The following is a 16,496-nucleotide window of genomic DNA, read 5'->3' on the forward strand; positions in this document are numbered from 1 at the left end:
AATAAAACAGTTTCTTCCTCATATTCTGCAATGTGGAATCTCAGCCTCTTTGAAGCTAATGAGGAGCTTGGCAGTTCAATCCACTTTCTTCTTTTTGATCCAGAGAAACTGTGGCCAAATAAAGGGCCACTTCTCATACTGGTTTTATCCAATGCAATTAATGCAAGGATGTCCGCCTGCATAGTGAGACTCCCTCTCCCTCTCCTCTTCCCGCCTGCTCCCACACCTTCCCAAAATCTGCTCTGGAGGGTAGGAGGGGAATCCATTCATCTGGAGCTCCAGTTGGGGGTGGCATTTGCCACACAGCACAGCTCCCCATCTGGGAAGGCCATTATCTTCCTGTGTGGCGGGGAGGAGAGAGATGGCTACTTGTTGACACCCACCTCTGGCCGTACTGAACTTTCCATTTGGGGCTGGTCTTGCCCACAAGGCCAATCAGGGACAAGTGCATGGGGCTGCACCCTGCCCACCCAAATCTGCTCTGAAAGGGAGGAAGAAACCCAAAAGAGACTTTGGGGATGTTGGGGACATGGGAAGAGGAGAAGGGGAGAACGTACCACTGCGCAGGCAGATGTCCTGGCACTAACAGGATGACTTCATTGAATACAAACCATTATATTTGAAATTCAAGAGTTCATTCCTAAGAAACCCACCTGTGTCTAAAATATAGTGAAGCGATAGGGTAACACCCATTGCTACTTCTCCATTAACGGTAAGCTCTTTGATCCAATGGAGGAGGGGAAAGGCCATTTTTGTACATTCCCCATTTTTTTCTGCAGTGCCCTGCACACCACTTCTTTCTCAAACCCCTAGTAGAGTTGAGGGCACAAGTAGCTGCAGGGTGGGCAGGGTGAGAGAAATTATTGATGAAAACCTCCATTGGATCAAAAAGGCTTCCACGAACAGAAGACCAACCCTGTATATACAGCTTAGTAGCAAAACTATAGCACGCCTTCCTTTAAAAATACATGCACAACCTGAGAACACTCTTCTAGATTTTTAATCCTCCAAGTCAAATGAGTCCTCACAATTCACATGGAAGAAATTCCCAAGGCACCCACCTCATAAAGCTAAAAGAAAGCAAGTCCTAGTTGCAATATTTTCTCTATTTTTAATGCTACAGAATAGCTTGTTCTGCAAATAATGCAGTCTAAATGGTTGAAAATATTTCAACCCTCTTACATCCGGTCATAGAATTATTCAGGTCTTCAAAATATGTGCTGCTCTTCCATTGCTGCTGCTATGTCACCCTCATCATCCTCGTCTCCTCTAGTCATCACTCACAACTTTCCAGCCATAACGCAATTGCATATTTCTTGCTGCAGCTGTTTGCTGGCTATTAGAGCACACTCTGCACTAAACATTATTAAGAGCATTCTATTAGGCACTGATATATCATTATAATATAATGGCAACAAGCAGTTATGACTGCCACATGGCAATGTATTTATTGAAATTGTATCCCACCACTAGGGGCAAACAGACACGCACCACAGTCACAGCCAAATAAAAATGAATATACAAAAACGATCTAAACACTGTATATTTTAAAAATCCAATTAAAAAGCAAACTAATTCTAATCAGTATAGAACAGCATCCATTTTAATAAGTCAAATGACAGGATCCAAGCGCCAAAAACAGCATGGTCAGGAAAATCAACATGCACAGATTTATCTTCATCCCAAACTTCATTTTGCCACTTTAAATACAAAATATTGTATAGATTCATTAATGATAAAATATTAGCTATTGGACATGTTTTTTTAAAATCCAAAATGCTAAATGGAAGGCTTTTCCAGCTCATTTCGCATTGTAACTTACAAATACAGGGCATTTCCATTCACTTTAATAGGGCTGTTGTCTTGCCTTGTGATATAGATAAAAGGTCATTAAAAGCAAATCCCATTCAACATTCAGCAACACCCTAATCTGCAATAAATTAGTACAAGATAAAATAACTAAATAAAAATCTATAGGTGATCTCCACTGCTAGTCATACTCTCAGCATGACTAACATTGGCTATAGCCCAAAGGAACTATCCCACTAAGTATAAACTATTTAATTTCCCATTCATTTCACTTGGAGCTCTTAACCCTAATGTACCTTTGCAACTTTCAAGCATAAGTACAACGAGAAAGGGGGACAAAAGAAAAATCATACTTACCTACTTTTCTTCAACCAGAACGCTTTACCAGATTCTAAACAGAAACTCAACAGGTTTCTTTTCCAGTAAGTTTTATGTAGCAGTTTCTAGCCAAGAATCTGCAGATAAAGCCCCCAGGGTGTGTTCTAATTTCAGAAGAAAAGAGTTACAAATAATAGTTAATGCAAGCATCAAAATAAACAGCGCTTTAATTACCTTTCAAAAATAAAAAAGCAACGAACGTCTGATCAGAAAGCACAGTAAGCATAGCAAGGAAAATGTAAGACTTTGTATTTGCTCCTGATACCACAAAGACCGAACTACAAACATTTTAATTACCGTTCCCTGTAGTAATAATAATGTAGTATCATTATCAGCTGATTTGTGTACATGAAGAAGTAGTCATTTTATGCGTATAGTCACAAGTAACGGCTGCGCAAGATTGGAAAGTATTAAAGCTGCTCTCTAATCCAATAATCCTTAGAAACTACATGTTTCCTGTGATGGAGGATAAGGCTATCAATGGCCACTAACCATGATGGCTATGTTGCACCTTCACTGTTGGAGGAAGTAGGCCTCTGAATGCTAGTTGCTGGGAATTGCAGGTGAGGAAAGTGCAGTTGTGCTCTGGTGATGCTCCCCATAGGTATCTGGTTGGCCCCAGTGAGAAGAGGATTCTGGACTTTGTTTACATTCCCAATGTGAGTTTGAGTGCGACATTAACGACCCGTTACTTCAATAGATCAAGAATAGCAAGAATGAGGTAAAAAATGGTATGGCTAACAGGTTTGCTGGCTAAAATGTAATAGGCATTCTTCTCCACAGAAGAATATAGATTGGAGGCACCCTTTTCCCATTCTTTCTTTAAAACTTCAAATAAAAGCAAAGCACAAGTAATGCTTTTCTGCAGCTAGTAGGCTTTATGTGTTGAATCATTCAAAGGCAACAGATCTAAATGCAAGCTCTCATATACACAACATTCATTTCAGTATAGAAAAAATGGGATGGGGGCGGGTTGTTGAGGGAAGGAAACTTAGATATTTATTTCCATAAACCAACAAATGTTGAATTGCAGCATAATTGTTACAAAGAAGGGGGGGAACTTTCTCAATAAGGAACTGGAGAACTTGTCCTTTCAGCCCATTTGTAAAACACTGGTAACCAAACGTACAGGAAACTATTGCCTTCCAAAAATACTATTTACTGAATGCACTTCTGTTGAAATCAAAAGATTGGTGCTCAAATTACCATATGTGGAGGCAGATGTGGGACATTCTGGTTGTACATTTTGTATGGCTCCCTTTGCTTTTGTGTCATAAGGCTACTGGGATGGGCAATTTAGTGGGGAAATTGCTTGTGGGTTTCATTATGGCTCCCTGTATCTTTCCCCCATAAATCGAGCCCTGTAGGACCAGGTGGCCAATATGGTGCCAGTGGTCAGGGGTGGTGGGATTTGTAATCTAACAATATCTGGAGGGCACCATGTTGGCTATCCTGGCTACAGAACATGAGACAATCCAGCCAAAATTCAGTACTCTTCAACCCCTGGGATATCAGTGTCCAAGTTAAGCATGTGCTGAATTGTCATCCATTCAGGAGGTCTTTAAGAAGTGCTTAACTTTGACTAGAATGTTAACCAAAAAATAAATAAATGTCATTTTATATTGGCAGAGGATCGCGCTTTTGTAGTGGAGCAACTCTCAGTTTACACCACCCATTCATTAAACCATGACACTTTCTGTCCCCCATAGCAGGAATGCATGCCATCACCCGTGTTAAATAACATTGAGAAAGAATGTTTTAATAACAGCACAATAGTTTTAATGAAGACGACCTAAATTGGTATTTCTGAACAGTTTGGGCCAAGTGAAGCAAGGGAGGCTTCATCCCCTGTTACCCTGACAACCAAAATAATTCCACATAAAGTCATTTATTTGTATGCAGGAAATAGTCATAGGAAAAACACCTTGCTACTCAGCAGCTAAATGTATACTATTTTTGAGAGATAAAGAAAGCAATCTGGTGGCTGGCCAGATCATAGCCCCACCCGTACTGGTTTTTGGTCACACATCATGAGTGAAGCATGTCATCATAGTTGTTGTACAGTCTTGGGCCAGCTGAGCATCAGAACTCCTTCCCATACCAATGAGTGACTTAGGAATGGTTTACACCAGGGATGGAGAACCTATGGGCCCCCAGGTGTTTAGGTTCCAATTCCTATCAGCTTCATCCAGACAGCCAACACTGAAGGCTGATGGGAACATCCCATCTACATCTAAAGAGCCATAGGCTCCCCATCCCTGATTTGTATATCACTGAACAGCCCTTTTCAGACATTCAGACAGGACTCAGTGAATGTGGGTTTGAAGGAGTGGCATTAGAATAGCAGGCTCTTCTCACTCTCTATGCATGTTCATTCTAATGTTTCCTGGGAGCGACTCACATTCAGCTGCATACTCAGCTGTTTCCCCCCCTCCCAAGTGTTAACTGAGTTCTGATCAAACATCTAAATGTGTGTGTGTGTGGCAATCCCTATCAAGGCCAATACTTAAAACACAATCTCTTATAATAATGATGTTAAAACAGCTGAACACACCTATAATTGAAACAAAAAACCTTTTAGTAAAATTATATATAGGGGTCCAGTAAAAAGATCATTAAAAAGACTGGTGGAATAGAGGTGCTTATGGGTTTCTTAAAGGCCACAAGAGAGGGGCCCCAAGGAGAGTTTTCAGGAAATAGAATTCCACGGGTGTAGAGCCACCACTGAAAAGGCCCTGTCCTGTTACCTAGCAAATCGATCAGCCTAAGTGGTGGACCAAAGAACAGGGCCTCTGAGAACAATCTTAGGTCCCAAGCAGATTCATATGGGTGATTGCAACATTTGTCTCTTTGAAACAGCTATCACAGATCAAACACTGTAGGCACAGCTTTCATATCACTTCACATCACCTCAAATCACAATACTTTTCAAAGAAAGCAACCCACACTTTCAGCTGCAAGTCAGTGAGAGCGGATGTACATAGTCAGAAACAGTCCTGCCATCCTTGGGACGATGCCTCTTCAGAATGCAGATAGAGCTCACATATTTGGTAAAGTTTAGTTTATGCGCCTGTTCTCTGCACTCAGGGGATTTTAAAAATAATTGAGTATTCAAACACAAAGTCTCTCCCCTGTGTTCTGAAGTAGTGCTATCCCAGGAGGGTTTTACCTGATTTTTTTTCTGGATGTGTAACCAGCTCTCAGTTATAGTAAGTTAACTAGTGATGAGCTATTAAGTGGTACTACATGCAGGCATGAATCAGCTCCTATGCTCTTTGCATCGGTGAGGGATGCTTAGTTCAGGAAACACATGTATGGTTCTTGATTATTTTTCACACCAAAAGCATACTGTTTTGTTTTCCACTGAATTTTCAGTTGCAACATGCCAATTGAAGACTGTGTTTAGCTGAACTTGTCCTACAGGTACCCACAGCATGGTGCGTTGCACTTGCTCTTCTTATGCCCCATAATCCATTCAGTTTTCTTTTTCAGGGAAGGGGTATGGATGAATGGTTAAGCTTCACATCCCTTCTAGCCACACAACAATTATATGAATCCAATTAGCACACGTTCATTGGCAAGTCCAACTTTTAAAATAAGTTCTCAGTTGTCTGCTTCCTTATCCTGAAAGGTTAACAGATTTCTGACTGCAAGTTGTATCTCAATGTTACTCATACTCAAGAGCAGACCCACTGAAATTAATGGACATTACTAACTCACCTCCTTTACCTTCAATAAATCTACTCTGTGTGGAAATTAATTGGCTACAACTCTGTGTCCTTGGACATTATGAAGGTTGTGGGGATTTTTGATGATTTCCTCCTTTGGGGTTTTACATCCAAACTTTCAATTAGATCTCACACCCTACTTTTCACGATATAATTTCTTTCAACATTTTCCACCTCTCTCTACATTCAACCTACAACATCCACTGACTGCAGAGGCCAATAAACTCTCTCAATTTCCTGCAAATGCTAAATCTATCTTTACTGATCACTTCCCAGAGTGTCTCCCTGTGTATGTTATCTTCCATGTACCCAGCATGCACTACTTGTGCCCAGATTGACACTTCCTTGATTGATTGTTTCATGATTTAGCACTAAAACTGCAAGCATGAGAAGCAATACCATTTTTAACAAAAGTTACAAGATTGTATAGAATTTTCCACAACAATTCTGCAGCAGACTGTACTTCATTTGTACTAGATCATCCATGACAGCCTTGCAAATCCCTCAGTTGGGCATTGTTGACAGCAATCAGTAAACCCTGAAACCCAAGAAAGTCTGCACATTAAAGAGCTATCATGCAGCATTTATCTATAAAAGCAATATAAAACATGGCATGGGAAGTTTTAAAATTCTGTTTCCGAAAGCTACTAGAAAAATCAATCCATACACGCCCTTTATCCTCCCTATCTATACAACAATGCTCAAAATTATGACTGCCACTTTAGTGGAATAATTGTCTGATTCAGAACTAGAGTGATGAAACTGAATTGGGTATAAGACTTCAACTAGAGAGCTGGATCCAGTCACCATCTCCCAGGCTAACCTGCCTCCAAGAGACTTTGTAAGGATAAAATTAAATGCTATCATAAGTGCCTCACCCAGGGGGGGCGACACATCACACTACCTTCTCAGCATGTGGGTCACTGCCCCTTACTAGGAAGGAGAGGGAGGTGACAGGGAGGTCAGAGAGGTGCAAGTGGGTTGGCAGGAGTGGCGAATTGGCTATGCCAGCGCATTTGCACTACACTGACCTGCCTGTTGCCTCACGCCTCCTTGACTCAGCAAGCCACTGCTAAATGTTATTACGTACACCACTCTGCATGAGCTCTTTCGAGGAAAGGTGGGGTCAAAATAGTATAAGCAAATGAGCCATCAAAAAGAAGAGCAACCTTGTTTTCTGCTTGCTTCAAGGCATGGATTAGATGTCACAAAATCAGGACCGCAAGGACTAAAGCAACTTCAAAAAGGAGTCCCACCTGAGTGACCAGGAAATGCTTGCTGCTCTAACACTTGTTTCACATGGTGAAAATGTTGCATTGGGAGAAAGAGCTTAGCTTCACCAGCACATGCTGCAAAGGTTATACCAGCTAACTGGATGCTTGCTGAAACAGTTTATATTTCATGATACAGGAACAATCTGTTGAGCAGCCTGCCGTGGAGATGCTTTGCATTGCAAAGGGAGTTTGCACACCGTCCCCAGTAGTTGCCAGTGACACAGAAATTCTCAACACGATGCAGAGGACAGTCTATGAGATGAACGAACATTCAGTTGGCAACATGCAACACTCAGATGTTTCAGGCAGCATCCATGTGGCTGAAACAGGAAGTAGACCTATGGGTCGTAGCTAATGCTATCTTTCTGCTTAAATGACAGATTTCTGCTTGCATCATGGAACTTCCTCCTTATCTGCAGCCTGACTCCCACCCTAACAATCTCCTCCGAAGGGTTGTGGAACCCTGGAGCAGATTTTGCTGCATGAGCAGAACTCTCATGTTTTAATTTGGGGAGCACTGGCCACTCCACTTGCTCCCACAATTTCTCCTCAGATTTTTCCTTGGTAAATGTTGAGGTGATGAATGTACAGTGCAATTCTAAGGTGGGGATGAAACAAATGGATATATTCTATACCCTCCTAAGCTGGAAGGTAAGAGGAATGCTATTCATTTCCTGCTTAATTTTTTTAAAAAAAAAACTTTTCCAGATTTTCCAAAGGGGAAAGGAAAGGAGAGATGTAGTCAAGCTCAGAAGCTTGTCTAGATTTCTTCCTTGTTTGGGGGCTTGTCAGGAGACTGGGGTGGCTTTGGGTCTATTGGGCCTAATCTGCTTCCTAATACTCTGCTGCAGTATTCCCCTTTTTATCATCTCAAAGTCAGAACTGCAAGATCAGCTGGACCAGAGTGGCTGAGGAGCTGATGGCAGCAAAAAGAAGGGGTGGTTTTTCCCCCCTGCAAGCTTATGCAGACACATAATTTAGTTACCTATATTTGTTTTGAACGTTTAATCTTTATTTTTAATTATGGTGGTTTTATGTATATATAGTGAATTTTATCTGCGTTTGATTAACAATTTAATTTGTACAGCAATTGGTCAGCTCCTCTAAACAAATAAATAAGTTCCAGTGTCAGATCTCTGTCTCTGACATCAGAGGAATAGATCCAGTCTACCATCTCTGAAGGACTACACGTTTGTACCCTACCTGGATATTCTTTTAATATTTGCCAAACATTGATTATTTGATATTCATATTCAACATCTACTGTTAGTTGATCTTGGCATTTGATATCTGACAGTACTGAACAGTGGACATGCAATAGTTTGTATCTGGCAGAATTCGATAGCTGGCATATACATGGCATTTCGTAGTTTGTAGTAAGTGATAGCTGACATGCAGTGGCATTTAGTATTCGACAGTATCTGTTAGATGACATAAAGTGGTGATTAGTATCAGATATGATTTGATAGATAACATGCAATGATGTTTAGTAACTGATGAGTGGCAACTTATGGCATTCCACATTTGATATGGGCAAAAATATACTTGGACCAGAAATGCTATATCTAGAGTACTCAAACTTTAAATTTTGCAGTAACATTTCATATTCAGAATATGAGAATATGAGTTCAGATTGTATGAATATTTATTTCAGTTCTTCATCCCACCATGTCTTAGCATCAGACACAATGCACTAGTACTAAAAATTGTTCCAGATTTGCATAATGCAGAATGGGATATGGGAAAATGTAGTAAATCTTTATCTCAGTTCTTTTTAGTATTAATGAACAAACAAATCTGCAAAGATTCAAAGCAGAGGATCTGTCCCAAGCTGAATGAAATTCATTATCATCACCATCATCTTGAATAAACCTTACTTGATTAACTGCAGAGTTTTAAGTGATCGCTTATAACTTACATATAATTAAAACAGTGGTTCCACAGAGAGGAGCATATGCTTTTAGACCGTGACATTAGGCACCATCTTAAAAGATGCAATTCGCTCCTATGTGAGAAAAAAAACAAATAATTTCACTTCTAAGGTGGCACCTGTACCCATGGTAAATGCTTGAATCAAAAAAACCAATTAATTAACTAACTAATTAATTACAGGTTGAAACCTCAATTATAGAAAAAAGATCAGCCACTATGACAAAGTGTGACTGAGAATGTACAGTACCAGTTTGGGTAATCTATATTTTTTCTCGATCCCAAGGAAATATCTTCTTTCATTACTAGTATTTTCAAGCATTTCTTCTGCCTAAAGCACACATTTATTTTCTGCCCCACAATTGCATTGATATACATGCATGCTTTGTAAATGGATTTTGCTTTTTAGAATTCCGAGTCCTAGCCTCAACATTCTTTTTATAAATAGCATGAAGTCAACTGTATTAACTGTGGAAATGCCACAAGACTTCTCCCAATTCATATAGTCCATCATCAGTAACTCTGGATTCATCATCCCTCCTGTTCTTTGCCTCTACAAGTATGTGTTAGGTTTATGAAGACCTTCTCAGCTCCTGAATGCAGAGTGAGTCTCGTGGTGGAACTACAGCAAGACCACAGCTCCCACTGTCTATATGAGGCATTTGGGTATGAAAAGGTTGTTGCATTGGCTCAAACAGGAACCAGATGGGGTGAATATATACTTAGCTGTTTTAATGCCTAGGCTTAACCATGTTTATTACAAATCTCACACTTTTTTATCTTTAAAGCTGTTTCAAAACACGTGGAGAAGGGTGCATGCTGCACGTAAAGGTGGGTAGGAGGAGAAATTCTGACCCACTAATAGCACATTTGCAAGTTAAAGATTGCTGATCCCAATTTGCCAGTTCAATGGTATATTGCTATGTCTGGTCCACAGAAATATTTAACCAATATCAAAGTGCATTCTGTTACTCATAGACTTTGATTGTAGTAAAAAAAAAAAAACAACACATTGCAACCTCATTTACCTGATCCTGTGAAATCTTTTCTGCCCTGGATTTGCTTATCTATGGCTATTGCTATATTTGATTCCCATTCCCTGCTTCTCCAGTTCAAACACATGTACATACATGCATGTACACGCGCACGCGCACACACACACACACAAAACCCCTATTCAGAATACATTTTCTATCCTTTAAGCAACTTTTATGAGTGAGCTTGTTATTACTACTTGGTATGATGGTTTGAAGAAGATTGATTTAGGGGGGGAATGGTTATAAAATTTTACTTCACAATCCTTTTTTGTTCAGATAACAGATATTCATAATTAAAAGACTATGGAATTCATGTAAAGTCAGCTGCTTAGCCAATCAGCATAGCGCAAAAAAACCCAAGAAAATAAATATGCAGGATTCACTCTTCCAATGATTGTCATTGAACATTAGTAAACATTCACAGTATGAAGTCTCTGTCAGAATATCTCCAGCATATAAAGTAGTGCAAAAAAAGCAATCCAGTCACTTTTCCACTGCATCCAGACCATGTTAAATCATTTTCTAACTTCAATTCTTCCATGTATTACTCAACAAATGCCACAAGGTCTCCAAAAAAGCATTATAAAAATAAACATTTTCTGGGGGTTTGGTAGTATCTTCAACAATTACATATCCAGGTTGGTTGGTTGGTTGTTTTTTTAAAAAAAAAACACACAATGATTCTTTAAATATTTTAAGATCAAATTTGAAGTTTCCATAGAATGATTTTTTTTCCCACAACCCTCTTTAGCATTTTAAAATCAAAGATCATGGAATCCACTGAATCATGGTAGCTGTTCTTAAAGCGTTAACAAATGAATGCATGGCTACTGAACTTCATTGTATCTTACATAGTAAATACCTTGAAATGCTAACTTTTACCACTGGGCAGTGAGTGAGGTGGATAAACACATCCTCCTTAAAAGTAAAATTGTTTCCCTCATGTGCAAAACACCTGCATTCTAGTAAAAATATAAACTTTGAAACTATTTCAGGTAAAACCCCCTCCACAAGGTATATCATTGACTTGATATGCAATACAAGTTACCTAATGCTTTGTAATTCATGTTTAACAAGTAAATGGCATATTTCTATATGCTTGTTTAAACTCCTGTTTGCATATTTCATATTTTTTAAAAACCAATGTGCACTTTAATGCATAAATAGGTTTGGAAACAGTCAAAGTTAAACATCCGTTTCCACAGATTTTGCATTAACACAGTTCTGTTTTGCTGTCTCACTGCCGTTTCCTGTGACCTGACACTTTTTCTCCTTCACACAAAGAGACTCTTTAACCCCTTCCTCCATCTCCAAATACTCTGATTTCTCCTCCATGGACGAAGATGATGAACTTCGGATTTTCTTGAGTATCGTCGGAAGGTACGGACAGCTGACTGCGTTTTGTGTCAGCTGGGTATTTTCCTCATTTTCGGTCTCTCTGTGATAAAAATAGTTAAAGTTGGAGACAATCACTGGCACTGGTAAAGCAATGGTTAACACACCTGCAATGGCACATAGGGACCCGACTATTTTCCCACCAACAGTGACGGGCTTCATGTCCCCATAACCAACTGTAGTCATGGTCACAACAGCCCACCAAAAGGCATCTGGGATGCTGTGAAAATGAGTGAGAGATTCATCAGCTTCTGCAAAATAAACAGCACTGGAAAACAAAATGACGCCAATAAAAAGGAAGAAGATCAGGAGGCCGAGTTCCCTCATGCTGGCCCTGAGAGTGTGGCCCAGGATCTGCAAACCCTTGGAGTGTCTGGAGAGCTTGAAGATGCGAAACACCCGGACGAGGCGGATGATCCTCAGGATGGCGAAAGACATGGCCTGCTGGCCGTTGCTGCCCTGCTGCTGCGCCAAGTCTGTACCCAGGGTGATGAAGTAAGGCAAAATGGAGACAATGTCTATGATGTTCATTATGTTCTTGAAGAAGACTGCTTTGCTGGGGCAAGCAAAGAAGCGCACTGTAAACTCAAACGAGAACCAAATGATGCAAACGGTCTCAACAATGAAGAAGGGGTCGTTGAAAATCGTGTGTCCCCCGCCCGGCATCTGCAATGTCTCATTCACATTCTCCACGTTGTAGGTCAAAATCAGCTCCTTCTCATCTCTGAACTCCGGCAGTGTCTCCAGGCAGAAAATGACGATGGAGATCAAAATGACCAAAACCGAGACGATGGCAATAATTCGGGCAGGGCTGGAGCTCTCAGGGTACTCGAAGAGCAGCCACACCTGCTTCTTGAATTCGTTTTCAGGCAGTACCTTGTCATCTTCTTCCTTGACGAAGCCTTCATCCTCTCTGAACTTCAGCATGGCCTCCTCCCCGAGTTCGTAGAATTTCACCTCCTCGCTGAAAATGTCAAAGGGGACATTGACTGGCCTTTTCAGACGCCCTCCGGACTGATAGTAATATAAAATTGCATCAAAGCTGGGGCGGTTCCTGTCAAAGAAATACTCGTTCCGGAGAGGGTCAAAGTACCTGCCCCGCTTTGCCGGGTCACCCAGCAGTGTTTCGGGGAACTGAGCCAAGGTCTTCAGCTGAGTCTCAAACCGCAGGCCAGAAACATTGATGACAACTCGTTCGCAGCATTCGTACTCACTGTAGCGGACAGAAGTGTAGCCGCCGGGCCCAGCACCGTCATCAGGAAGCTGATCGGAAAACGAATACTCATCTTCACCTTCTCCATCACTGCAGTAGAACTTCCTTTCCTCATCTTCTTCATCCTCCCCGTCATCTTCCTCCTCTTCTTCCTCTTCGTCCTCCTCGCTCAAGTCCTTCAGGATCTTCTCCTCTGAGCCACTCAGGGGCAGCAACTCAGAGCAGGGGAAAGAGGCACCAAACTCCCTGCTGCCAAGACAGTAGGCTTTTTTCCTCCTTTGCTTCCTCCTCCTGCTCTGACGATAGCTGCTACGTGATGTGTTCCCACCACAGGAGGAAGAGGAGGCCCCACGACTCTGTTCCTGGTGATAGTGGTGCTGAGGTCCTCCTCCTCCAGAGACCCCCGTTTCTACGGCAGCCGTTGCAGCCGCTACAGCTGCCGCCGCCGCCGCCCTGGACTGTGCCAGTCGCTCTCTTTCTCTGGCTCTTGCTTGGGCTGCATATCCATAGGGCATGTGGCTGTTGCACCCAGAGCTGTCTGCACTTACCATTGCAACCTCCATGTTGGATTTCTTTGTTTAGGACACTCAAGAGGGGAAGAAAATGTCCCGTTTCTCAATAGTCATCACTGGGTGTTTTGCGTGAGAAGAGCGGGACCACCGAGGTTTGGAAAACAGTATCTTGGAAGCATCGTCTCTCCTTGTTAACATAACCTGGGTTTTCACTCTGCATTACTTCTCAAGGAGAAGTGTTCCACATCTTACTGCCCAGAAGGTGTGATACAAATTATGGAGGTATGTTTGTAAAAGTCCTCTGGTGTCGTCAAGAGATAATCCTGGACCATGTCCTTTTACACTTGAGATCCCACTGCTTATGGTATTCTTCAGTGGGTCACACAAAATCCACAGGTCCAAGTTCATGATTTTCTGTGGACACTTTGAATCAAGCGAGGAGTGCACCTAAGCAAAGTAAGAAGTCTTCGAGAACAAACACTGGTCTTGAGTTCCTCGGGACAATCAAGTGCAAAATAGCCAACATCCCCAGAATTGCCTCCACATGATGCTTTGGCCTAGCAATGAAATTGCTGGTGAACACAGCTGTTTAGAAAGTTGAAGAAACTTCCAGTCTTCACTTTGTTTACACAGTGCGGAGGTCTGAACACACTCTCGCTTTCGCCAATCTGTCAGCAACGTCTTAAGCTTGAGAAAGCATCGCCCAAGTCAGCAGCAGGAGGGACTGCGGCCAGAGAAGGACAACAAGAAGAAGGCTGAAAAGCTGGCTCTGAGTTCCCCATCGGAGAGGAAGGAGTGGATCACCCTTTGGTTACTCTCATGCAGTAGAAATGTCTATCCTGAAACACATACATGCACACAGACCAAAAAAAAAAAAAGGTGGGGAGGACAAAAGAAAAGGATGGGTCATATTCTATAGATGCAAGTGACGGTATTTCATATTAAAGGGTTCAGATTTGCCTACTTTCACTCCTCATCGTTCTCTACCATTGTACACCCACCCACACTGCATGCACAGTTTTTCTGTGTCTGTGTGCATCTGCCTATATATAGATATAGTTGAGGAATATGAAGGCATATACACACCCACATCTCACACAGTGTTCTTTTATCTCCAGAGAGAGGATTTCAAATGCAAATCTCTATTGCAACAGAGATGTAGCTCTGTATTGCATATATATGTAGAAATATACCTGTGCATAGCATAGATATGAATGCAGACTAGGTGTTCCTGCACACAACGCAGCAAGGTGCATAGCTATGTATGGTTTGTGTCTCCATACACTATTTCACACAGAGCATTTGACTGCAAATCTATATTGCAATGTGCATTTAGACTGACATTATTTATCTCTGGATAACAAAGGTATTCACTCTCTCTCATACACATACATCTATTGTCCATGCAATAGAGAAATTGTGGGTTGCATAAATCTAGGTAGGAAATATTTCCAGGTGCCCACCATGGCTACAAATGCATGGATGCAGACGTATTATGAATAATTGGATCATGAGAGCACCACACATAAATTCCACCCAGCCTCTGTAACAATACCTATATAGCAGAATACATAATTAATCCAAGTCCGCCAGCTTGCATGCTACATCTTTGGAACTCATTAGGTATAAAGAACATCCCATCTCTCGCTAAAAATCAAATTTCGTTCTTGGAAGTTGATGCTGGCAATTTTCACCCAAAAGGCGAGCGTTGGGAAATATTATAAGAGGGTGGCTGTGCTGCATGAGGAATAGTCAAACAGCAGGGGCAATGAAGCTCTTACACGCGTACGCGCGCGCGCACGCATACACTTAGCATTTAAAAACATGCTCCCGAGACAATCTTCTTAAAGATAGCGCATATAACCCCTAAGCATCATGCGGGGAGGGGGCCGTGGGGAGGCATTGCTGTCTACTTACCGCGACGGGCTGAGAAAAGGCAGCACTCAGGATCTGCAAAACGAGAAAGAGAGAGCAAGAGATCTTGGTCGGCGGGGGCGGGGAGGCTTTTCTGGGCAACCTGTTTTCGCAGGTGCCGCGCTCCGAAGGAGGAAGGTGCGCGGCACGGGAGGGGTGGGGGTCGCATAAAGCGGAGGGGCGACGGCGAATCGCCTTCTCCTCTCTTCTGGGCGAGCCGAGGCAACAACATCAACAAAAAGACTCCTGGAGGCTTTGGGCGATGCAAAATTCCGGGCGCAAAAATAAATAAATAAATAAACCCGGCTGCCACTCCTTTCAGCTTTGATCTTGACCAAATCGAGGAGGATGTGCAGAAACCCCAGAAGTTGACAAAAAAGGAGGGGGCGCTTTGGGGACGAAGAATGGGGCGGGGGTGGGGGGTGAGCGCCGGGGCTTGTCTGCAATGGTCTCGGATTATGGATGTTGCGTGTACAGCTCGCTGTTCTTTTCCAAGCGCAGCCTTCCCCCACCTCCCCGCTTTTCTCTCTTTTGGAGCTGAGCAATTGTTGTAAATCACCCGTTCCCAACAATCCCTCCTCGCGCCCAGACAGGCTGTTGCTCTCGCAAGGATTGACAAAGGAGATGCGCTGCTGCTGCTGCTGCTGCTGCTGCCTGGGGGCGCTTCCCCTCCCTCCTCCCGGCTTGCGCGCTCCAAGCTGCAGCCCCTTCGCCTTTCCCCACCACCACCTCCCAATTTCGGCGTGCAAAGTCAGTCGCTCGGCTGGCGGCGTCCACTTGTTGTTGTTGTTGCTCTTCCTGGGCACCGTTTCCTCCCCTCTCCCTAACCCCGACAGAAAACGATCTATATGCTAATCGATAGAGGGTGGTGTTTTTTTATCCCCTCCCGGAATTCTCCGACCCCATCCAAGCGCCCGCTGCGCATCAGTTAGTTCAACATTCTTCTGGGAACAAGTCTGCTGCGGCGCGCGCGCTGCGCTCTCTTGCCCGGTCCCCCGTTGCAGAAGTCGCCTGCCCAATTCTCAATTGTGTTTACGTATCTATCCACTGACGGACAAACGGCGGGGCTAGGTCTGATTTGTTCCCCAGGTTTTCCAGCTCGCGATCGGCCCCTAGCGGTCGATACTCCCATTAACACCTTCTCCCCCATTTGTTTCCTTCTCCGGCCCCCATTCCCACCCCACACCCCCATCTCTCCTTTCTTTTTCGCGTCCCCTTTCGGTGTTAAATCTATGGAAAGAAATATCCTCAAATTCAATGATCTTAACTAATAATCAAACTTTCCACTCAAGGGAGGAACCCAAGGG

The 16,496-nt window shown here is 42.6% G+C and overlaps 1 protein-coding gene across 1 annotated transcript; it reads right to left on the reverse strand.

Moving 5' to 3' along the window:
- Positions 1-10,822: 10,822 nt before the first annotated feature.
- Positions 10,823-16,223, reverse strand: KCNA4 (potassium voltage-gated channel subfamily A member 4). Its single transcript, XM_053389755.1, has 2 exons — positions 15,193-16,223; positions 10,823-14,114 (listed from the first exon to the last, which is right to left on the reverse strand). Exon 2 carries the CDS (start codon positions 13,324-13,326, stop codon positions 11,341-11,343), a length of 1,986 nt encoding a protein of 661 aa, XP_053245730.1. The 5' UTR covers positions 13,327-14,114; positions 15,193-16,223; the 3' UTR covers positions 10,823-11,340.
- Between the last annotated feature and the right edge of the window lie 273 nt (positions 16,224-16,496).

This window comes from Podarcis raffonei, chromosome 1 (genome assembly GCF_027172205.1).
Source record: "Podarcis raffonei isolate rPodRaf1 chromosome 1, rPodRaf1.pri, whole genome shotgun sequence".
Lineage (NCBI taxonomy): Eukaryota > Metazoa > Chordata > Lepidosauria > Squamata > Lacertidae > Podarcis > Podarcis raffonei.

What these genes read in the sequence shown, in the direction of transcription:
- KCNA4 (XM_053389755.1), bottom strand. Translation starts at nt 13,326, where the DNA reads ATGGAGGTTGCAATGGTAAGTGCAGACAGCTCTGGGTGCAACAGCCAC.